The sequence below is a fragment of the Parus major genome, chromosome 10, assembly GCF_001522545.3.
Source record: "Parus major isolate Abel chromosome 10, Parus_major1.1, whole genome shotgun sequence".
Lineage (NCBI taxonomy): Eukaryota > Metazoa > Chordata > Aves > Passeriformes > Paridae > Parus > Parus major.
Window position 1 is genome coordinate 19,996,842 of NC_031779.1, and position 22,705 is coordinate 20,019,546.

The 22,705-nt window shown below is 48.6% G+C and overlaps 1 protein-coding gene across 17 annotated transcripts in view; it reads left to right on the plus strand.

Annotated features, from left to right (window-relative positions):
- The first annotated feature begins 560 nt into the window (after positions 1-560).
- The window catches only part of PPIP5K1 (diphosphoinositol pentakisphosphate kinase 1), a 43,694-nt gene continuing 21,549 nt past the window's right edge, over positions 561-22,705 (plus strand). For 10 of the 17 annotated variants that reach the window (XM_015638814.2, XM_015638818.2, XM_015638813.2 and 7 more), the window contains exons 1-23: positions 562-640; positions 4,383-4,550; positions 4,842-5,016; positions 5,507-5,702; positions 5,795-5,885; positions 6,872-6,957; positions 7,188-7,342; positions 8,251-8,352; positions 8,632-8,793; positions 9,860-9,981; positions 10,435-10,536; positions 11,252-11,338; positions 11,777-11,852; positions 12,347-12,456; positions 13,408-13,493; positions 13,890-14,018; positions 15,987-16,108; positions 16,882-17,064; positions 17,940-18,081; positions 18,718-18,941; positions 19,841-19,968; positions 20,449-20,563; positions 21,951-22,058. In XM_015638814.2, coding sequence (XP_015494300.1) covers positions 4,870-5,016; positions 5,507-5,702; positions 5,795-5,885; positions 6,872-6,957; positions 7,188-7,342; positions 8,251-8,352; positions 8,632-8,793; positions 9,860-9,981; positions 10,435-10,536; positions 11,252-11,338; positions 11,777-11,852; positions 12,347-12,456; positions 13,408-13,493; positions 13,890-14,018; positions 15,987-16,108; positions 16,882-17,064; positions 17,940-18,081; positions 18,718-18,941; positions 19,841-19,968; positions 20,449-20,563; positions 21,951-22,058 — 2,673 coding nt within the window. In that variant the 5' untranslated portion in view covers positions 562-640; positions 4,383-4,550; positions 4,842-4,869. Of the gene's footprint in view, positions 641-1,118; positions 1,397-4,382; positions 4,551-4,841; positions 5,017-5,506; positions 5,703-5,794; positions 5,886-6,871; positions 6,958-7,187; positions 7,343-8,250; positions 8,353-8,631; positions 8,794-9,859; positions 9,982-10,434; positions 10,537-11,251; positions 11,339-11,776; positions 11,853-12,346; positions 12,457-13,407; positions 13,494-13,889; positions 14,019-15,986; positions 16,109-16,881; positions 17,065-17,939; positions 18,082-18,717; positions 18,942-19,840; positions 19,969-20,448; positions 20,564-21,950; positions 22,059-22,705 lie in introns of those variants that run through there. The other 7 variants (XM_015638811.2, XM_015638816.2, XM_015638819.2 and 4 more) reach the window with 3 other exon arrangements.

The following is a 22,705-nucleotide window of genomic DNA, read 5'->3' on the forward strand; positions in this document are numbered from 1 at the left end:
GGGGTGGCTGCACCGGGACGGGCCGGCTCCGTACCGGGACCCGCACCTCGAAGCCACTCGCCGCGCCCTGGGGCGGGCAGGCGGGCGAGGCCGGGTCAAAGTTCGTCCACCTGAAGCCGGGAGCGGCAATCACGACTCCTCGACGGGATGCGGCCCACTAAGGGTCGCGGAGTCGGGAGCCTGTTCTCGGCGGTCACCAGCCCTCCCGCAGTGCTCCGTACCCACCACACCGGCGGAGCCGCACCGGCGGGCCAGGGAGCGCTCCGCGTTCGCCACCGCAGACTCCCAAGGAACGGGAGCTGCTGGCGCACCGCCGGGCTGCTCCGGGACACTGGAAGCGGCCGCCCGGTAGAGCCGCGCGCCAAGCCCGGTACGGCCGCTACGGCCGCGTGTCCCGCCCGGTGCAGCCGCGCGCTCGCCGTTACAGCACGGGCCCGGCGCGGGGCCCGCGCCCACGTGCGCGCGGAGCGCCCGGCCGCGCAGCAGGTCCCGCCGCCGCCGCCAGGGGTCGCCACGCCGTGGCCGCTCGCGTCCCGGCCGGCCCTGCCTCCTCCGCACCGATTGGCTGCCTGCGGCCGTCAGCAGGCGGTGATTGGCCGGCGGCAGCGCCCTCAGCGCAGGGTGCGCTCGGAGGCCGCAGGTGAGCGGAGCGAAATGGCGGCGCCTGGCGAGGCGCCCCCTGCTGCCGCCGGCGGGGGCCGGGGCGGCCGAGGGGGCCGGGGGCACGGCAGGGGCCGGGTCGGGAAGCGAAGCGAAGCGCAAGGCGGGGAGGGGTAGGGCGGGCGGCCGGTAGCGCCGCTGCTGGGCCCTGTTTGTCGGTGGCTGTCGGGGAGTGCCGGGTGGGCGGCAACGGCGGCGCCACGGCGAGGCGCGGCCCGGTCCCGTACCGCCCCCGCGGCCCGCCGCCGTCATTCGCCTGTGCCTGCCGGGCCCGGGGTCCGGCCCCGCACGGCGCGGGAGCTCCGCCCGACTCGGGCGCGGCGGCGGGCGCCGCTCGGCCTGTCCGTGCCGGTGCCTGCGCGCAGTCCGGGCGGCGGCCCTCTGCCGCGGCTGCTAGCGGTCAGGCGCGCCGCTGTCCCGGCCCGATCTTGGCCCCTGCCGTTCTCCGGGGCCGCCGTCTCTGCCGAGCCTGGCGGGCCGGCCCCTGAAGCCGCCACGGTGTGCGCGGGGTGGAGCGGCAGCGGCCCCCCCGCAATAAAGGCTCGGTGACAGCGACCGTGTCGGGGGATTTCCCGTGCTGAGGAATTTCACGCTTTACAGATCTCACGAGCCTGATTAAATATTTCGCTATGAACAATGAAAGACGGGTCTCGCCGCTGTGCGCGGCACCGCACTGCTCGGTGTGCGCGGTAAACAGAGACAACATCTAAACGCTCCCTTCTGCTTCACGCTCCAGGTTTGCAGCTCTTGGTGTCTTCGGGCTCACTGAAAGCGCTGCTTGAATGGACTGAACTTGACTTTAGCTTCCTGACCTTCAATGCCTGTGTTACCAGAACAGAGGGATTTCTCTGATACACCAAGTCCAAATAGTTTTAATTATTAACTCTAGAATAGGTGATGTTTCTGTTCTGAAGCAATTAAGTGCCCGTGATAAGAGCACAGCTTTCACCATTTTAAAGTGTGGAATTAACCTTAATGCAAACAGCCCTTGTAACAGTGGAGGTTGATCATGCAAAGGTGTGTTCTGGTCATGCATGCAAAGGTACTTCACTGCTCAGGGCCTAAGCTTTCAGGGTTGGGTTTTTTGGACTGGTTGGTTGGTTGTAGGACCGTCAGTAGTTTCAGGTAGACCTACAAGACATTGCCAGCACTAGTGTTTTAAAATGCCAGCTATGTGTATTTTTAGATGTCATGATCCTGCACTTGACCTGGCTTGGCTAGGCTGTGGGTCTCTAAGTTGAATCACGCTTGCAGGTGTTCTGCATGCTGGGGTAACCCGAGTTCCTGCTGCTGGCTATATGATGAGCCATGCCCCTGTCCGTCAGCCTGCCACTAGGGAGACTGCACCTGCATCTGCACCTTCTGTTTAAAAACTGAAAAGAAACAAAATCCTGATATGCAAACCCATTCTTTGGTTCATTAATGCCACACTGAGTACAAACTTCATACAAGACCTAATCACACCTTTCCTCTTAAATGTCTGGGACCTCAGAAGCAGGGCATGAAGAATCTCTTTATTTTGTGAGCACCCTTATCTGAGCAACACCAGAATGATCTGCTGGGGAACCAGAAAACAATTTACTATCTCGTTTTTTATCACTAATACAGGGCAGTCTAGAGAGCTGAATCAGTCCCAAGCCATCAGAGGCAAGGTCTGTGGCTCCATTTAGGGTTGTGTGTCAGCAGATTCAGATTGCTAAATGGGTAATGACGGTAACCTTTGGTATGAGTGTGCAGCAGATCACAGCTGCCCTTCTTGGAAGTGCAGCAGGAAAGTCTTTAGCTGGAGCAGCAGGCATGTACTTCCTCCTCTATCTGTGACAGGACAACCAAGCCTGAATATTGTGACTCAAAGCAGAATCATCCAGAGCATGTGCATGTGCCAGAGCTGCATTAGTGCTCTTGTCTCCCTTGGATGGCACAGCAGCATTAACTCTGATTTTTCTTGCTGTGATTAGTGAGAGGTGAGGCCCACAGCACTCTCAGCTACTGGGAACTAGGTGAAATGTATGTCTTCCATGAGCAGTTAGCTCAGCAGTCAATGGGCGCAGAACCATCAGCGTGCTGTGGTTGATGTGAAAAGTGTGGGCTGTGTGCTGTGCGGGAACCTGTAAGGGTTCCGTAATGGCAATTGCCACCCTCCTGGCATATGAGCATATGATCAACACTAGGACTGACTCTGGTGTGGTGGGCAAACCGGTCTGCCACTGTCCTTAGATAGCAGAATAGAACTCCACTTGCCTGTGTCCATTTAAGGGCAGCAGTCTGAGTTTTTGATGCCTTAGTTATGCCTGTAGCTCTGTTTCATCAAGAGTCTAGTTGCTTTGTAGAAGTCTATGGTAAGTGATCTACTTTTAAGAAAAACTAGAAAAAGGTTCTGGTTAACCCTGTCCCCACACCTGAAATCATGAGGCGTTCCTTATTAACATCATGGGCATTCATTGTACTGTCAGTGGCTGTCAGCTTCAGTGAAGCTCTGAGTTTTTACCTGATGTGAGTATGGTGTGTCACAGAGCTATAGAGCAAGGAAGAGGCTTTTTCTCTGGAATAGGAGTAGGAATATAGAGAGGTTGTTGCTTTCTGAGTTCTCAGGGCAAAGGTTTTCCTGCTGCTTGATCTGGTTTTTTTTTTCCAGGAGGGAGGGGAGAGTGAGGGATTGGAGAAAATAACCCTCCTCCTCCTTTTGCATGGTTTGCTTCACTTCATTAAATCATCAGCCATCAAGCTGACAGTGTACCTGCTAAGGGCTCATTCTGTACTGATGTGCTGAGGCAGCAGGAGAAAGGCATGAAAATGGTTCCTGAGTATTTTGGGAATCCTGCTCTTGTCCTCCTCTGGAGATAGCAGAGCTATGTGGAGTGCACAGTAAATGCCTCTATAGCCCGGTCTGCCAGCACTGTTCCTCCCACTAGCAGTGAGCACTGATGGTGAGTATCAGCTCTGACTCCTGCTGATTGAGACATTTCAGTGCCAGATCTGTGCTGTGCTTTGAGGATTTTGTGGGACCAGCAGCACTGGGCTCTGTGCATGGGATTAAGATGGAGAAGATCATCCTTGGTGGTATGTAAGAGAGTCCAGGCTTGCTGTGTTCCCTGCGTGCTTTCTGTTGGGTTGATGTCTGCTTTCCCAGTGGATCCAGCAGTGGATCCTTATGCAGGAGGAATGCTTTTTGCTACTTTATAAGGAAAAGCACAGTGAAAGACACCTACTTCACACTGTGGGTGCAGCTTAGGTCAATGGTGAATAGCTGTGTCCTTGGCATGTACAGGTCAGTTGAATGGTGTGTTCAGACTCTGGCCCCTCTGGGGCAGGCAGTGCTGCTCTTGCAGGTGACAGTGGAGGACGTGCTCCTTCCTGGCATTTCTAACTCACAGCATATATTCAGCAGCTGCTCAAAGGAGGTGATTGTTCCACTCTGCTCTGCACTGGTCACATCACTAAGCCTAAGTTCAAGAAGCCTGTGGACAATACTCTCAGGCACATGATGGGGTTCTTGGGATGTCTGTACGGGGCCAGGAGCTGGACTCAATCTTGATGGATCCCTTCCAGCTCAGTGTTTTATGTGATTCTATGACAGGTTGCTAACCCAGACACCCTGACTTGAAACTCATAGTGTTGCTGATGCTTCCTCTGTATCTTTTTTCCCTGACATAGTTTTCACTTGGTTTCCCTCCTCCCTGCAAACTCCTGCACCTCTCAAACTGTTCTCTTTGTTACTGTAGGCCTTCTTGAGCTGAAAGGATGAAAATTGGAAACTGGAAAATCACTGTCACTGACCTGAGCTTTATCCTGACTTCTGGAGTCCCAGTTGATGTCGTTGGGCAAATGAGTCTTCAAGAGTGTCCCCTGTCCTTGTCCATGATTTAGGCAGCGGCTGGACATGCATCACTGTAAGGGTTACATGATTTCAGTGCCCGTGGTGACACTGTTCCAGTGCAAGGGGATTAATTGCAAAATGGAACTGCTTATATAAAATGATCCAGAACTTCAGATCCCCTCCCACCCTGAGAGTGTCTTCCTATTCCCTCTTTTTGTGCTGGGCAGCACTGTCCCTGGGCTCCCTCCTGCCGGATCAGTCCCTGCCCTTCCCACCATCACTTGCTTCCATCATGCAGCTGGCCTTGGGATCACCCTGACCCAGCGTGAGCACACGTCTGACCCTTTGCACACTGTAATTCCAGAGCGGGATGGTTGGCCACCGAAGCTGCAATGTCGTCCCTGACGACCTCCAGTGAGGGAGAGAACTCCACTCCCAGGTTTGTTGTCGGCTCCAGAGATGATGAAACAGAATTTCTGGGATCAAACATGAAGACAGATGAAACCGATTTTTTTGAAGACGATGAAGAGGAGGAGTCGGTAAGGAGGTCCCAGCATCCTGGGCTGGAGCATCTGTGCAGAATCCCTGGGTCTCAGCCAGGTTTTGTATGGTTTCTGCTGGGGCTGCAGGTAGTTGGAACTGCAGGGGACACAGCAGCTGGCTGTGTGGCACAGCTGTGGGACACAGCAGTGGCATTTATGACAGGACACATTATGTCATGCTGCCATGCCTATGCCTCAGAAAATCCAGCTTTTTTGCTTGCAGGTCTGATTCAGGAAAACCAGTGGATTTCTTTGTTCTAGAGACTTAACCTGACTCTCCTGTAAGCCTTTCTGTTTCACCAGGGAAATTTTTGAGGAAAACTGGCACCTGTGAAAAGGGCAAAGGTGTCTCTGCAGAAAGAAAGCATTCATTTTTTCTGTAACCTCCAGGCACAGGACGCAGAAAAAATGCGTCTAACTGCTTTTGGCCCCTATTCAGTGTTATATTAAATGCTACTAAACTGATCTCTTTCTTCCCCTCTGTCAGCCACCAGAACGGCAGATCGTGGTAGGAATCTGTGCCATGACCAAAAAGTCCAAGTCAAAGCCCATGACACAGATTCTGGAGCGTCTGTGCAAGTTTGAGTACATCACAGTGGTGATCATGGGGGAAGATGTTATTCTGAATGAACCGGTGGAGAACTGGCCTTCTTGTGACTGCCTGATATCCTTCCACTCCAAAGGTAACACATCTCTAGCAGTCCTTAGCCTGCTTCAGCTGTGGGCAAGGGAGTTTTCTTTCAGCTTTCCCCTCTGTCCTCACCCTGTATTTCAGGATTCCCCCTGGATAAGGCAGTTGCTTATGCCAAGCTGTGCAAGCCATTTCTGATCAACGACCTTGATATGCAGTATTTCATCCAGGACAGGTGGGTGTCTGTGAGCCACTAAAGCCCCTTCCTTCTTCCTCTGATTCTTTTCAGCATGCTGTGGAAACTTCATTTTTCTGGTCACAAAGGAGTGAGATGAGGAGAAAGGGGACCTTAGCAGTGGCTTTTTGGGGTTTTTCCAAAGCATGGAGGGGAATGGCTTTGAGGGTAAAACCATTGAGACCATGTAAAATCATGCTTTGTTCTCTGGTGTAAATGTCTTGTAAGGAGTGGGAGTGGAAGAGTTCTCACAGAATAAGACTGCCATGACTAAAGGAAAAAGACTAGTCTTGAAGGAGGAGAGTGAAGTGGTGAGATGGGGCTCTGGGTCAGAAACTGGGAGCAAGGCTGGGTCAGAATCTGTGGAATGTGTGTTGGTCAGACACATGAGGTTTCTCAGTCATCTGTTGGTAGATGCCACCAGCAGCCATGTACTTGAGCTCTTATACCCAGGCTGCTTTGACTGTGTGTGGTTAGGGCTCCTAACAGATCCTAAACCTTGTGCCCTGTCTTTGGCACGATGAGCAGTTTTATGTGGGTGCTGGCAGGCATCTCAAGGTGTAACTAGTGAAAGAACTGGGGTTTGCCCCTTGACACAAGATGGAAGAAGGCTCCTGCTGCTTCTGCCAGGCCTGGGCACTGGACAGCTTGGCATGACAGGGCCAAGAGGGTATGTCTGGGTGGTTGGTGTGTACTGGATGTGCTGCTGTGCTTTGGGCACGTGCTGATAATTGAGTGTCCTTGTTTGGGCCAGGTAGAGATTTACTCTGAAGCATGTGTGTCCAGAGAAGGACTAAAGCAAATCCCATAGCCAACAGGACTCGGCCAGAGAGCTGAGAAGTACCTGCAATCTGTCTTGATGCTTTTTTGTGTTCATCTGACTGTGTTCTTCATCAGTGGGAGTGAAGTCTTTCCCTTGATGTGTACTGAGAACCTTCTAAACTCTTCTTGACACTTCTGTTATGATACACTTCTGTCCTCTGCAGGCGTGAAGTGTATCGGATCCTTCAAGAAGAGGGAATAGACCTGCCTCGCTATGCTGTGCTTAATCGAGATCCTGACAGACCAGAAGGTCAGTGTCCAACCTCTACTGAAAGCCATTTCCCCAGGCTCTGCTATTTTAGTCTGCAGAGATAGATACTGCCAGTCACCTCAAAGAGGCCTGACTCATAAGTCTCTTGGGTTTCTTCATGGGCAAAGGTCCCAGCAGCAAAACCAGCCGATGGGCCTGGGAGGGGCTGTGGCTCTGCACTAGGACTGTCTCACCTTTCCTGATGAGCTGCTGCTGTGCTCTGTCTTCAGAGTGCAACTTGGTGGAAGGAGAGGACCATGTGGAGGTGAACGGAGCCGTTTTCCCAAAGCCGTTTGTGGAGAAGCCAGTCAGTGCTGAGGACCACAATGTGTACATTTACTACCCGACGTCAGCAGGTGGGGGCAGCCAGCGGCTCTTCCGTAAGGTGAGGAGGGGTCTCCAGAGCTGCTGCTGAGGAAGTTTAGACCTTCTTAGAACTTTAAGTTCAAGCCCATCTACCTGGGAACCACAGAAAGACGTATTTTAGTGGTAGTGCTGACTTGACCTTCCCCATCCTCTTGGTGACCTTTACCCTGCAGTCGTGGAGCACTGTGTCCCTTTCTGAAATGCATGCTGATTTCACCTGGGTTTATCAAGATGAATTTTTCAAAAACCTTATGTTCCTAACATTTAACACCATTCTTGCCCTTCCATTTAGTGTAGCTTGCACATGTGATAAAAGCAGGTATTTATTCCTAGATTCCACAGGAAATCTGCCCTTACTCACTTCCCCCACTGGGCCAGTGAACAGTTACAGCTGCGGTGTCTTTTTTCCAATCAGTTACACTTCTGCCATTAATAATCCTAAAATAATTGTTCCCTTAGGTAAGATACAGGTATGCCTCTTGAGGTTGTATCCAAAGCCTTACTAAAAATGTAAATAACATCATCCTTGATGTTGATAAAATCAGTTATGGTCCTAGAAGGAAGTTAAATTGGTTGTATTATCACCTGTCATAATTTATTTTCATTTGCATATTAGTTAGGCTCCTTACTTTGTAGACTTTTGTTCACTTTTTTTGTTCCATATTCTTGAAGTGATTGGAGACAAATTAATGGTCTATAACAACTTTTCTCCTCTTTAAAGCCTGGAAAATGACATACCTGCTGCCTGCATTTTAGTCTCTTTTGTCCCCGATAAATCAGTGTGCTGTAATGGCTGGGGGTCCTGCAATGCTGATCCATAAAGTCTGCTAAATTCTCTGCATGTGGGATGAAACTTCTGCTTTTCTGCTTTCATCTAAGAGAAGGATGGCCGTGCTCTTCCCTGAGGTGTTTATTCTGTGCTCTCAGATTGGCAGCCGGAGCAGTGTGTACTCCCCAGAGAGCAGCGTAAGGAAGACAGGCTCCTACATTTATGAGGAGTTCATGCCTACAGATGGCACTGATGTGAAGGTAAGGAAAAGCCTGGAATGGTGCCTTCCTTTGTCAGGCCTGGGGGAGCTGAAGGTTCAGCAGTTCTGCTTAGTCCTGCTTAGGCTCCGGGACGTGCGTTTAAGCTCTGAGGTGCTGACTGTGCAGTTTCGGCCCCAAAGTGGGGAGTGGGTGCTCTGTAGATCACAGCAGGAGGAATGTGTGAGACCATCTCATCTCCTTTTCTGTGTCTGCAGCAGAAATACCTCCTGGAAGCTGCAGTCAGTCTTGGTGGCTATGTCAGTTGTAACTCATTTCCAGGTGTACACCGTTGGGCCAGACTATGCCCACGCAGAAGCTCGCAAATCCCCTGCTTTGGATGGGAAAGTGGAACGGGACAGTGAAGGGAAGGAAATTCGTTACCCAGTCATGCTGACTGCCATGGAGAAACTTGTTGCCCGTAAAGTCTGTGTAGCCTTTAAGGTCTGTATTTTCTTTCCTGTGCAAGCAGGACTCTGCAAATGTCTGATCTGTGTCAGGGTTGGTGTTAAAACTTGTCATGCTGGCATTTCTCAGGCATGGCAATCTTCCATACCTGATGCCAGTTGCTGTTCCTGCTGGCTGTGGCAGTTTGCTGGGCAGAGGTGGCTGGGAAGGCAAGAGGGTGTGCAGCAAATGCCCTCTGGGCTGGCAGGTGCCTGGTGTCCCACAAACATCAGAGCATTTAACACTGGATCCTGAGCATGTTGCTCTCCATCTGACCTGTGCTCATCTTGTTTTTTTTTTTAATTTCCTGCTTTTGTTTATGTGGAAAATTCAGCCTTATTTTCTTGGGTTTTTTTTTCTTTTTCTTTTTGCATTTTGGTACTTGTGTTTTTTTTGGTTTTTTTTTTTGTTTGTCTGGTTTTGTTTTTTTTTTTTTTAGTTGTTTTTTTTTTAAAAAAAAATATACGGCTCTGGTGAAAATTGATGTTTTATGTTACAGTTGGGTAGAATGAGTATGAGCCTAGGTGTGGTTCCATGACATTCCATAACACGTTCAGCAGTGTCAGTGGAAGAGGCACTGGGCTCTTTGTTCCTGCCCCACTGCAACTGGCACCCCATGCAGTTGGGCTGATGCAGATTTGGTCTCTTTTCTATCTTGTAGCCTTTTCCATTTAGTGGTGGGTGTCTTTGTCTGCAGCACTTCTTGTCCTTGCTTGTCAGTCTGGTTCAAAATGATTGGATTTGAAAGGAAGAGCAGGATATCCAGGAGCTGCTCTGTTTCAGGCCTTTAGAGCTCTGGGAAGTTGGGGGTTGGCCCTGATGGCTTCATCTGGGGGCTTGTGGTTAGGGCCTTTTGTACAGCAGTGGGGGTGTAAAGGTCTGGCTAATGGCATGTCTTCACACCTGCTGTAGGCCTGTGAGGTGGGCATGGAGTGGAGGATGGCTGTAGCTGGGCAGGGCTGAACTGGGCAGTGTTGGCTGGGTCTGTGTATGCCCCAGCTGCTCTCCCCTACTGGTTCCTTTCTGGGTGTCTAAGTCCCATATCCTCTTCTTCCTCCTGCAGCAAACTGTGTGTGGGTTCGACCTCCTGCGGGCCAATGGCCACTCATTTGTTTGTGATGTGAACGGCTTCAGCTTTGTGAAGAACTCCATGAAGTATTATGATGACTGTGCCAAAATCCTTGGGTATGAACAATCCGGGTTTTGATGAGGTGGTGAGATAATTCACGGCAGAGTAAACTGAAATGTGGAGTCCTGGTCAGTATGTCACAGCAGTCTGCAGGTGGTCTGTGTGAGTCATTTGTTCAGCAGGCAAAAGCTTGGTTCTTGGAGGAATGGGTTATCTTTAATCCCTGTAGCTCTTGCTGCATTGGCATTAGCTGTCTTTGTCTACAGCTAGATGTATCTTCCAGGACTTCCCATTGCATGCAAAGTCCAGTTGTGGTATTGGTGATGTGAGGGAAGCTGGTACCCCATTGGGGTGCTCTAACTAGCCCACAGTGTGATAGGTATGTCTGCAATGAAAGTGGGGGGCAATTCTGTGACTGTCTTCACATCTTTCAGCAGGACTGGATAGGAGGAGGTGGAGAACCAAGGTTATGGATTTTCTTGTGAGTGTTGTATTTTGATTTCTTCCAGAAATATAATCATGAGGGAGTTGGCTCCCCAGTTTCAGATCCCCTGGTCCATCCCAACAGAGGCAGAAGACATCCCCATTGTCCCCACAACTTCAGGCACCATGTGAGTACCTGCCATTTTCTCAAAAGGATGCTAGTGATGTTTACATGAGGGACAAAGTGTGAAAAGCCCCGTCCAAGGGCCTTACGCTGCTAGCAGCATGGCATCCTCCAGCTGCTGTGCTGTTTGCAGCCCTGAAATGCCTGTGGAAAGGCTTAGATATGCACATGGAAGTTGTGATAGGTTGGAGATTAGTTGTAGGTTTGATGAATGCAGATGAACAGTAACTGAAGAAATTACAGAAACTGCTTACACGGCTTTCAGAGGGTCCAATTCTTCATCAGAACAGAAAGAGATCAGGACAGACGCTGTATCTGGCTGCTGCATGGAGAAAGTCTGTGTTGAGCTACCAGTGAAACAGGTGGAAACACTTAGCTGAAATATTCATATTATCCATATGCTTGGCAGCCCCTCATTTGATACCTTTGGCCTTAGTAGTGTTCTAGCACATAAGGCTAAAAGACCAAAGGTGAAAGTTTCTTTGTGATCCTCAGCTTACTAGTACACTGGTATGAAACTGCTCAACTTGGTAGTGTCTGCAGAGCTTTCACTCTCTCTGTAGCCGTGGCACTCGTGTCTGCTTTAGTCTGGGAAGAATTCTACCCCTTTTGAGAAAAGCAGCTGTCAGGAGAATGGAAAGAACAATGGGAAGTTACTTCCTGGTGGCAGTTCTGGAGAGTAGGGGCACGTTTGTCATCTTTATCTTGTGTTTCCCAAGGATGGAGCTTCGCTGTGTTATTGCAGTCATCCGTCATGGAGATCGCACCCCTAAGCAGAAGATGAAGATGGAGGTGAAACATCCCCGGTAAGAGCCAAGGGAAGAAGGTGCTGTACTGCTGGGAATGGATGAAGACATATTTTCTAAACCAGGAACAGGAACAGAGGGCTGGGTACATAGGAAGTAGTACTTTTTCCTGGTCCATCCAAGCAAACGCTTTCTGACCAGTTGCATGAGCCCCCTTTCCCCACAAGGATCCTGACACCTGTGTGAGCACTGCAAGAGGGAGTGAAAATGTGGTAGGTGCTGAAAAGGGAAGTGCTCCACTAAATGGGAAGCTAGTATCTGCTTCCTGGTTGTATTTTGAAAAACACTAATTTTTTCAGAATTTCTGAAGCAGAGGGAAGAGCCAGCAGCCTGCTGGTTCTCACTGAAGAACAGAGACTGAATGAACACAGAGGGATGACCCTCCTTGTATTATTGAAACAGCGGAAAATGGATCGGCATTCTTTGTTTTCTCTTCAGGTTCTTTGAATTATTTGAGAAATATGATGGTTACAAGACAGGGAAGTTGAAGCTGAAGAAACCAGAGCAGCTACAGGTGAGGAAGTACAGTCTGGGGTTACTGTGTGGGACATGCAGGTAATACAGATCCTGGCACAAGGCATTTCTTTGGGAGGGTGCAAACCTCCAAAAGGGCAATCGTGTCCCTCAGATACTCCTGTCTCATTCCTCACCCTGTGCACACTCAGCTGGGTGACAGCAGGAGAGCAGGGCAGAAACCTGTGTGGCCTGATCCTTACCCTGTAGGATGGAGATGACCTGATGCAGCTTGCCCACACCAGCTGGGGCTGCCACTGGTGACAGATGGGCCCATGCTGGGCACTGGGCCAGCTGGTTCTCAGCAGGGCTGTAGCACAGCATGGAGATGAAGCAAACTCCAGTGTGAAAGTTTGTCTGGCCTAAGCTGTGTCTTAGGGAATTATATGCCTCTGAGGAGTGTGCATGGATCTGATGCTGGGCAAAGCTGTCAGGAGGCCTTGCCAGGAGCACCCTGGTGAGTCTGAGGCAGAATTGCTCTCTGCTTTCCAACAGGAAGTGCTGGACATTGCACGGCAGCTTGTGGTGGAGCTGGGAACACACGGTGATTGTGAAATTGAGGAGAGGAAATCCAAACTGGAACAGTTGAAGAGTGTCTTGGAGATGTAAGTATTCCTATCTCGGGGCACTGTGGGTTTGCCTCAGAGCATGTGATATGGAAACAGGCTGTGCTGCTGGTGTCCTGGCCAGGGGGTGCTCAGAGACTGGGGTCTCCTCTGTCCCCTGCTAGTAACTGTACATGAAAGGCACCATGCTCCTCACCTTTTCTCCTTGACATCAAAACATTGCTGATCCTTGTCCCAAGGGTGTCTGGTGTTTGGCTAAACAACTTGAGACAAAACAGAGCTTTCTTTCTTTCCTGCAGGAGAGAAATTGGAGTCCTGGAGGGACCATGTTGATACGAAGCATTTTGATATAATTGGAATAAAACTTGTTTTAAATAAAGTTGTCCTGGTGCAAAAAGTTTAGCAAAAAGGAGCTTGGAAAACATGAAAAGATGTTTGTGTCCTCTGAGGTTTTGTACAGTCAAAATAAAAATATGGTGGTATTGACAACTTGTAAAGAAAACCTGGGCTCCTCTCAGGACTGCAGGTAGCTACAGCACACGCAGCCAGTGTCTGTGTTCAGGCCATGTCTCTGGACACAGAGGAAGACTTTTAATGTGATTCCCTCCTCTGCTCTTTCTCTCATTGGAGACGTGGTTATCCTCAAAGCATCTGTCAGACTTTTTTTTCTGTGATCTCATTAATTCACTTGTTAAAGATGTAGATAGAGTTTAAAGCCCTAGTGAGGAATGACAGCACAGAGTGCTCTTGGTAGAAGAGCAATGGAGTTGATTGAATTTTGTCTGAGTGAAGTGCTTGGCTTTTTGTAGGGGTGTGTGCTGGGTCACAGGGAGATGACAAAAATCATGTCCCATGGCTATGGGTGTTGCAGCAGAAAGTCTCTTGCCTGTGCTATACTTCTGCTGTGTACTGCCTGGGGGCCTCTGGGCAAAGGTTGGGTGGAGTTGATTTGTTTCAGGTGTTTTTTTTTTTTTCCATCCCTTGTGACAGGTATGGGCATTTTTCTGGCATTAACCGTAAGGTTCAGTTGACCTATCTGCCTCATGGACATCCAAAAGCTGCGAGTGAAGATGAAGGTAAAGAAACCTGATGGTGGTACCCTGGTCTTTATGCCCAGAGTTCAGGTGTGAGTACAGCTGCCCTACCTGTATAAGCCTCTGGACATGGAAGTGGAATTGGTGACCCATATCTTATCTTTGCTCACACCATAGGAAGGATTGGAGGGATGCCAGTATACCCTGGCTGGCTCTACAGGGCTTGCCCTTCCAATTTTGTGAATGTCAGCTTATACACTTCAAAAAGTAGTGACTCTGAATTTCCTACTTGCTGATTTGTTTCCTGTGGATTTTGGGTCAGGCTTGTGTTGAGAACACTCTACAAGGTGCTGATGACTACCCCTTCTTCCTCCCATCCTCTCCCTCTGCAAGCTCAGATATGAAATCTGATGTAGGGAATACCTGTTTGTCTCCTAGAAGCTCGACGAGAGTCCTCCCCCTCCCTTCTGCTGGTGCTTAAGTGGGGTGGAGAGCTGACCCCGGCAGGAAGAGTCCAGGCAGAGGAGCTGGGGCGGGCGTTTCGCTGCATGTACCCGGGAGGACAAGGTGAGTTTGTCCAGGTGCCTCTGGTCCTGCCCCATGGCTGCCAGGCTGCCCTGCCCAGGTGAGGGTTGCTGAGGTATCTCTGGCTCTCTGCTGGGATTTGTATTTTTTCTTTTGAGTTGGCATGGTAGGGATAAGTAATCCAGGTGGGTTTTGAACCCAAAGATCCCTGAGCTGAGCAGAGAAGTCTGCTGTTAAGCTTCAGTGTGTCCTGGAGTGCAACAGCTTTCTTTACATAATGTGCCAGATTCAGAAAAGACAGGTGGTTTTAATAAGCTACATTCTGATGCAGCAAATACAAAATTTATGAATGGTTAGCAAGGAATTTAGGCCAAATGTAGAGAACAGAGGAGATCTGTCTTGGAACACAGATAATTCTGCCCTGAGATGGGAGGATAGGGAGGTAACTTCTCCATATTTTCTCCACCATAATTCTGTGATGCTGAAAAGCATCTAATACGCACACAAATCAACAAGAGCTGAAAGGGAAAAATAAAAAGAACCACTGAGATTGCCTTCGAGTCAGGAATAATACACTGGATTGATCCGGTGAGCCCGGTGTTGGGTATGCTTGTCTTTGACTAGTATGTTTAATTAATTCAATTTAATTAATTACATCTCAAATGTATTAACCAAATTTAAATTGGATTGGAGAAGATTTCCTTCTAGAATAAGAAAGTTACCTTTGGTTGAAGAGAATTGGGTCAGGGGATGCCTAATCAAGCTGGACATACATGAACCCAAGGGCCCTGATGGGCTGCACCCACAGTGCCAAGGGAGCAGGCAGGTGTCCCTGCAAGGCCACCAAGGATTCTCCTGGAAAGGGTCTGGGGACTGGGGGAGGTGCCTGAGGACTGGAGGAGAGGAAGTGTCGCTCCTAGCTTCAAAACTGACCAGAAGGGGAGGGCTCAGGGAACTGCAGCCAGGTCAGCCTCAGCACAGCCCCTGAGCTGGAGATGGAACAGCTAATTCTGGAGATCGTTCCTGGGTGCATGAAGGATAGGCAGGTGACTGTGAGTAGTCAACATGAATTCACAAAGAGAAGTCATGCTTAACAAACCTGGTAACCTCCTACAGGGAAGTGACCCCTGTGCTTAGATGAGAGTCATTCTGAACAGCTTTGTAGACTTCTGCTCCATGTGCTCATTCCTGGAGAGGAAGAGATCTTGTTTTGCAGGGAAGTGCTATGTTCCTGGGTAGCATTTGGTGCCTGGCAGCTTTCCCAAGACATACATCTGACTTCTGGCTGGTGCTTGTCTCTGTCTGTCAGGGTGTTCCTCTGAGTTGTGAGCTCAGAGCTGGGAGTGTTGTTCCTGTCTTGTCACGCAGTGTGACTGGGCACTGTGCAGAATTGCCCTGGGATTCCAGCTAGCAGCAAGTAGTGACCACTGCACTGTCTCTGGAGGTCAGACTCGAGAGCTGCATGAGTTACTTTCCTCTGTTACTGACCTGATTCCTGTGGTTGATTCAGCCATGAGAAATAAACTGGCAGTTTGTGCTACAAGGTAATTGTAGCTGTACAGGATCTTCTTTGGAAACTTCCCTGCTGAATCACGTTCCCTGCAGTTCTGAGGACTGCAGGACCTGCTCTCACTCAGAAAACAAGCAGAAGGAAGTTATTTTTTTGGTGTATCTTCATTCTGCACCAGGGTATTCAGGCTAGCAGAACTACCACAGGCTGTTCAGTAGAGTTTGCTGCAGAATTTGGGCAGCATCAGACTTGACTGGTGAATGCTCATTTTTTTCCTGAAAGTGAATTTTCCCAAGTTAAGCAAAGCCTTTGTTGCATTTCTAGTCCTTGTGCATAGCTAGAACTGTCTATTTTGGAGCAGCATAAGTGCTGCTTATGCAAGTGCCTAATTCTCTACATAACTTTGTTACTATAATGAGGTTTGTTTGTCTAAACTAGTATATTCAGCTGGTAATTTTGCAGGTGTGAGAATATTAATTTTGAGTTGTCCTTGGTTCCAGGTGATTATGCTGGTTTCCCTGGCTGTGGCTTGCTCAGGCTGCACAGCACTTATCGCCATGATCTCAAGATCTATGCCTCAGACGAGGGGAGAGTTCAGATGACAGCAGCAGCTTTTGCAAAGGTCTTTCTTCTCTTTTGGGCATCTGTTTGTTCTGCTTCATTACTCTTACAATATGCCAGTTCTAAAGGAAAACCTCTGGTGATGAGGAAGGAGTTTTTCTAGGATCTTCCCCCTCTCTGTTGGATTGACTGTGGTACACTGTGCTAATAGCAGGTGAATGGGGCAGTTCTGAACATCTGGTGCATCTGTACACACCTGTCACCTTTAATGTCCTGTCTGGGACAGGAGTCTGACTCAAGAAGTTATGTATGGATTATTGCTGGTTCTTGATGTTAGAGCCAGACACCAGATGTGCTGCTGTGTATTAATGGCCTATAGGATGAATGTTTCTGGGGTGGCTGTCCAGCCAGAGGGGTTATTCATTGCCTGCTGTATTTAAAAGGGAAGTGAATTGTCTTTGGTGCAGTGTGGTATGGGAACTGGGGAGAAGACAGGTTCATTTTCAACTAAAGCCGAGGGGAATCCTGCAGTGGCCTTAGCTGGTCCTCAGAGCCTTCACTGTATTAACATTTTCAGGCAAACTGAGTTGCTTAAAAGTTGAGCCTGTTCAACAGTTGCCTGGGGCTGCTGCAGGCAGAGCTGTCCTTTGCTTGAATAGCTTTGGAAGCATTCCAGAGTCAGCTCTGACTGGAAGGGATGTTGCTGTAAAGCTACCCTTCAAGGACAGTTGAGATTTCACTTAAGTTGCCTGTGTTCTGGCCATGAAACTACCAGAATTTTTGTTTCGTGGGTTGCACAGACCTGATATCTTGTCGTGTGTGGTGTGGCTTTAGGGTCTGCTGGCCCTGGAAGGAGAGCTGACCCCCATCCTGGTGCAGATGGTGAAAAGTGCCAACATGAATGGTCTGCTGGACAGTGACAGTGATTCCCTTAGCAGCTGTCAACACAGAGTGAAGGCACGACTGCACGAAATCATGCAGAAGGATGCCGAGTTCTGTGAAGAAGATTATGAAAAGGTAAAGCACCAGTGTGGCTTCATTGCTCCCTGTATCTGGAAGGAGAATAGCATTGCTGCAGTGGTTTGATGTGAAGTGTGTGGTATGTGAACAGTGGTTTTGTCAGTTGGAGATCAGTTCTGGTCAAAATGACAGGGTATCTATGGAAGTGTGCAGGTGAATAGCCCTTGCCCTCCTTTGAGTGACAGTCCTCAGTGTTGCTCTGCTGTCCCTTCAAGACTCATCGTGGTGCCTTTCTTGCTCTTCAGAATTCATTTCATTCATTCCAGTTCATTTTGGTCTATGTATGCTAAAAGAGCTCCTGCATGCTGCTCAGATCAGTCCCAGCTGCTGTGGGCAGTCTGCCTCGCTGGATTCTAGATCCATGCTCTGCACACATGTGAGCAGACCTTTTGGTTACAAATAGTTGTGTCCTGTCAGCTTCTGATAGCTGCAGAGTGGAGAGCATGGGCTGCATCCAGCACAGCAACCAGTGAAAGCACTGTTGTTGCTTCTCCAGCAAGTCCCCAAAATACTCTTTTTCTCTGACTCTGAAATGTGATTACTGGACTGAAGTCCTTTAAGGAACATATTTATAATCCCAAAAACATATTTAAAAGGAAGCCCTTCTGCTCAAACACAGAAGCAAAATGAGACAAGGGTGAATATTGTAGGTAGAGGGAGGTCTGATCTGATGGGAGCAGTTGTTTTCTCCTTCTGAGTTTGATCCTGAAGATTTTAAGACATGCTTGACTACTCCTAGGAATAGGCCAGCTTATTGTGCTCAGCTGGGAGCACAGCTTTTGTCCCAAGACAGAAAGCAGTACAGCTGCAAAAAGTAGACGTTTTATTTTCCCACTTTGAGAAGACTAATCTCTGCTGGAATCTTCTTGCAGCTAGCACCTACAGGCAGTGCTTCTCTGCTCAATTCCATGACCTTTATCCAGAACCCAGTTGAGGTCTGTAACCAGGTGTTCACCCTGATTGAGAATCTCACCTCCCAGATACGAAAACATCTGGAAGACCCAAAATCTGCAGGTGAGCAGCAGAACTGGAAAGGGTATGGAAGAGATTAATTTATTGTTATATCTTCAGAGCTCCCAAACACCACTGGGGCTTATGGTTGTCTGTAGCAAAGAAACTGTGAATTCTGTGTGTGCTATTGATATGGAAGGCTCCACTTTCAATTACTGTTAAAGAGAGCCATCACATAAAGGAAATGATACATGCATCTTAGTTCAGAGTAAATGTAAGCAGCAGCAGTATAGCCTGGAGGGGTATGCCTGTGTTTTTTCAGGCCTTTTCTGGAGACTGTGAACAGCAAGTTTTTCAGTCACAATTTGCTCATCTCAACTTTCCTAATAACAGTGCAGAAGTTTTACAAAGGAATCTTGGGGACCTGCCATGGGATTTATGGCAGACCTAAGCAACCAGGCAAACTGCTTCACTTTTGTCAAGCATTTCAGCAGTCTGTTGCTGCAGGCTGAAACTCCTGCAACCAGTCCAATGGTTTTTCCAGACTAGAATTCCTGTGGGTGACACAAGAATTGGAGCCCTTTCGTGCTGGGAGAAGTCAGTCACAGCTGTCATTTGAAATCTCTGCAGCAATAACCAGGGTTCTGTGATTCTGTGGCTCTAGGATGTGAATGTGGTTTGGTGTTCTCTGCTTTTTAGACCTGCAGCTGTACCACAGTGAGACTTTGGAACTGATGCTGCAACGCTGGAGTAAGCTGGAGCGAGATTTCCGCATGAAGAATGGGCGCTATGACATCAGCAAGATCCCTGATATATATGACTGCATCAAGTATGATGTACAGCACAACTGTGCACTGAAATTGGAAGGCACAACTGAACTCTTCAAGCTTTCCAAAGCCCTGGCAGATGTGATCATACCACAGGTATAGCCTGAATGAGATGCCTGTGATGACAATTTCTGACCCTTTGCCTTTGTGTTTTGTCTCATTTCTCTTGCACATAAATTCCCAAGACAGCATATCACAGTACAGTGTTTCTCAGATCTGTCTTAATGTTTGTATGAGGCCAAAACTATTTATAACTTGAACTGTGGCAGGGCTGGGCTTCTGGTTGAAGATTCTGGTGGGGTCAGAGTACTGAGCAGCTGACACAGCAGCTTTTCCCTGTTTGTTGTTGTGCATCGCAGCACAGCTCCAAGCTGCATGTGTGCTACAGCAGCATTCCATCCTCCACATGCAGGATTATGGAAGTGAAGGGAGATTTCTGTGTTAAAAGTTCTGACAAGTTTGTTATTCTTGTCAAACTAGGACTTGTTCAGTTTGTAGTGTCGAGTTGCTTCAGGCAAAGTTTAATTCATATGGAATGAGTTTCTGCGAGCAAGGTCCAGCTGCCCCTGTAGAGCAGAAGTGGTCTGAACTTTTTCAGTGTTGCTGGTGAGATGCAGTCTGGCTGTTTTCAGTGTAGCACTGCAGTTTTTATCTTTGCCAATAGCAGTTGTTGCTTTAATGCTCATGCCAGCTCAGGGTATAAGTTTGCATGTTGTGAGATCTGAGATTTGCTGGTGGTACTTGCACCTCTCAGCTGTTGGAAGGACACTGACAGTCATGTCCAGACATAACTAGGGTTCTTGGAAGAGTCTCAGTCGTCTGGTACCCGCTGTAATACCTGGGAAAAAAAGGTGAAAAGTGTTTAGTGACATTTCTCTTCCTGTCCTTGCTTAACCAGTGGTGCTGTGGACTGGGCTGTTGAGGTTAAGTGGCCTTTTAAGCAAGGATGTGGCAAAGAATCAGGGCTCAGGGTATCTGTTGTTTTGTTCCTGCAGGAATACGGGATTAATAAGGAGGAGAAACTGGAGATTGCAATTGGCTTTTGTCTTCCTCTCATTAAAAAGATCCAGCTGGACCTACAGAGAACTCATGAAGATGAGTCTGTCAACAAACTACATCCGTTGTAAGGCTTGTGCTGCATGCTGCTGGCAGTGGGGAGGGCAGCTATGGAGCAGTGGGTGGTTCCCATGCCAGGAGAGTGTACTGTTGTGCAAGCAGGTACTGAGCATACGCTGAGGGACCCTCCAAGAGGAAGGCATGTTGATCCTCCCAGAACTAGAAGGCAGATAGGGAAGGCACACTGAGACTTCTGACCAGAAGCTCCACAAGGGCTTGTACTCGTTGTAGCTGGATGGTGATGCCTCATCCCTTTCCCTGCACAGGGCCAGTGTAGAGTGATGAACCACTTACTACGTGTCTCCATTAGGATTCCAGAAAATTTATTGCCTTCTGTGCCCAGTGCTCTTATGGTTTGTCCTGTCCTGCTGCCTTTGACATTTCCCAGTGTGGGGTTGTGTCGTTCCATTAGGTGTACAGAAATGCTAATGTCTGATAGGTGGCAGTTCATTGGCAGACGAGTAACTGTGGGCTGATTCTGGTTTAGGTACTCGAGAGGAGTTCTGTCACCAGGTCGCCACGTTCGAACCCGGCTGTACTTCACCAGTGAGAGCCACGTGCACTCCCTGCTCAGTATCTTCCGCTATGGGGGGCTCCTGGATGTAAGTGTCCCAGCCATGCTCACTGAGTAAGCCTCCCTACTTCTTTCCAGCAGCCTTTTCCAAGGTGGACAGTTATGTTTGTAGGTTGCCCCTTAAGCCAGCTCTCCCACTAATGCTGTCCATCAGTGATGTCTGGCCAGCTCCATCTCTGCTGTGTTTGCATGCTGCAGCTTCCTGCCTTTCTGGCTTGTAGGAGGATTGCTCTTCCTCAGTGCCTCCCTTGCTTGCACAGAGACATGTTTTCTCCAACATCTGTTCTGCTAGTTTCAGGTGAACAGACCACCTGTCTAGGAGAATAGCAGTATGAGGCAATGGGGATGAGTGAATTTCTTCTTTACTTCTTCCTTCTACTCTTTATTTTAAGAGGTTGGTCCTGTATAGTCTTCATATAAATTTTTTAAAGTCAATAAAATCAGTTTTCTTACAGAGGGAGAGACTTGAGGTTGCAAATTCAGGATGTGCTCTCTACCAGAGTGGCAGATGACACAATTTTAGGGATTAATTCATCAAACTCACCCTTCACTTTCTCTCTCTTCACCTGCTTCCTGAATGAATTGGCATGCAAACCCTGAGAAAAGATCTGCTTTACTCCTCTCAAGAGGCTCTCTGATTTATCTTCCTGTTTTTAAGCATGGTCTGAAATGCCTTGAGAGTTTGGGCTTGCTTAGCAAGCCAGATTTCTGGTGTCTGTGGCAGCTTAGCCCATCTATAGACAGTGATTGGAAAAGTGCCTCTAAATCACTCACTGAATAAGATGCTCCCTTACTCCTTGACTCAAGTGCCCAAGGATGCTGTGTTGCCAGCACAGGGTTATTGGGCTGCATCTGTGTTCTTTGAAGTGGAGGGTTCAGTTCGTGTCCATCAGTGTGGTGATTCACTCCATAGCATCATGGGTGGTACTTCAGGTGTGACCATTTCCTGGCAGCGTTGGGAGGCACTGAAGGGTGGGCTGCCCTGCTGTGCAGAGTCCAAGGGTTCAGCATGTCTCCAGATTTTTCATTCAGCATCAGATAAAAGCATTTCACTTGGTTCCTTATTTAGCACAGGTTCATCCCTTGTGCTCCTTTCTGTAGTTTGAGAATGGCTGTGTTTGGGAAGCTGCAGTGGGCTCTGCTTGTCTCCAGTCAGCATGGCACGGTGGCTTGCAGCTCAGATCTGCACATGGGTGGTGGGGGCAGCTGTAGCATCCCTCCGTGCAGCTGCTCCTCACTGCAAGCACCCCACCAAATTGCAAGGTTGTTCCTTCATGCAAGTTAAGCAAGGTGCTTTTGTCCTGACAATGTTACCTTGTGCAGAGAGAGATGATCTCTCTCAGTCCCATTTCACTGAGTGCTGCAGGATGTCTGCTGTTGCTTATCCCATGCGACTGTTTATGTGTATGTATCAGGAAAACAAAGACCAGCAGTGGAAGAGAGCCATGGACTATTTGAGTGCTATCTCAGAGCTGAACTACATGACCCAGATTGTTATCATGCTCTACGAGGACAACAACAAGGTGAGAGATAGAGCAGTAGGATACAGTGCTTCCTGCCCCCTTGCAAGGCACAGTCCTCAGAGATGAGTTCAGCTGGAAGCCTGTAACTTGAGATCTTGCTGCTTGTGAGCAAAAACAGATGGATCATTAACACAGCTGCTAGTTTTTAGTTTATGTGGGAGGCAGTTAATGCTTGTTATATGTAAGCAGAATGTCATCCTGAGCAGTAATACCGAACTTACGTAATTAATACTGACTATTTTAAAGCATTTGCTAGTGCAAAATCATTTGCTGGTTTTAAGTATTAATTGCAAGTGAATAGTAGGAAAAAATAAATAAAACTGAGTGATAATTGATTTGTATTTTTGAAATATATCTAGAAAATATCCAGAAATTCCACATCCATAAACTATTTTTTATTCTAAAGTGTGCTGATAGGGACGTGTGTACTGGTATCTTCAGGCAGTAAAGAGAATAATTTAATAAACAGCTGGAATGTGGGAGCTGAGGGTGGTGGCTGTAACTAGGTTTGTCACTGAACTGCATGATCAGCTTCTAATGATCATCATGATGATCATCAGCCATTGTGACTTGTCTCTGTGCTGCAGGAGGTTGTAGTGGTAAGGGGAGCAGCCCCTTACCCCACACCTTATGGAGTTAGAACCTTG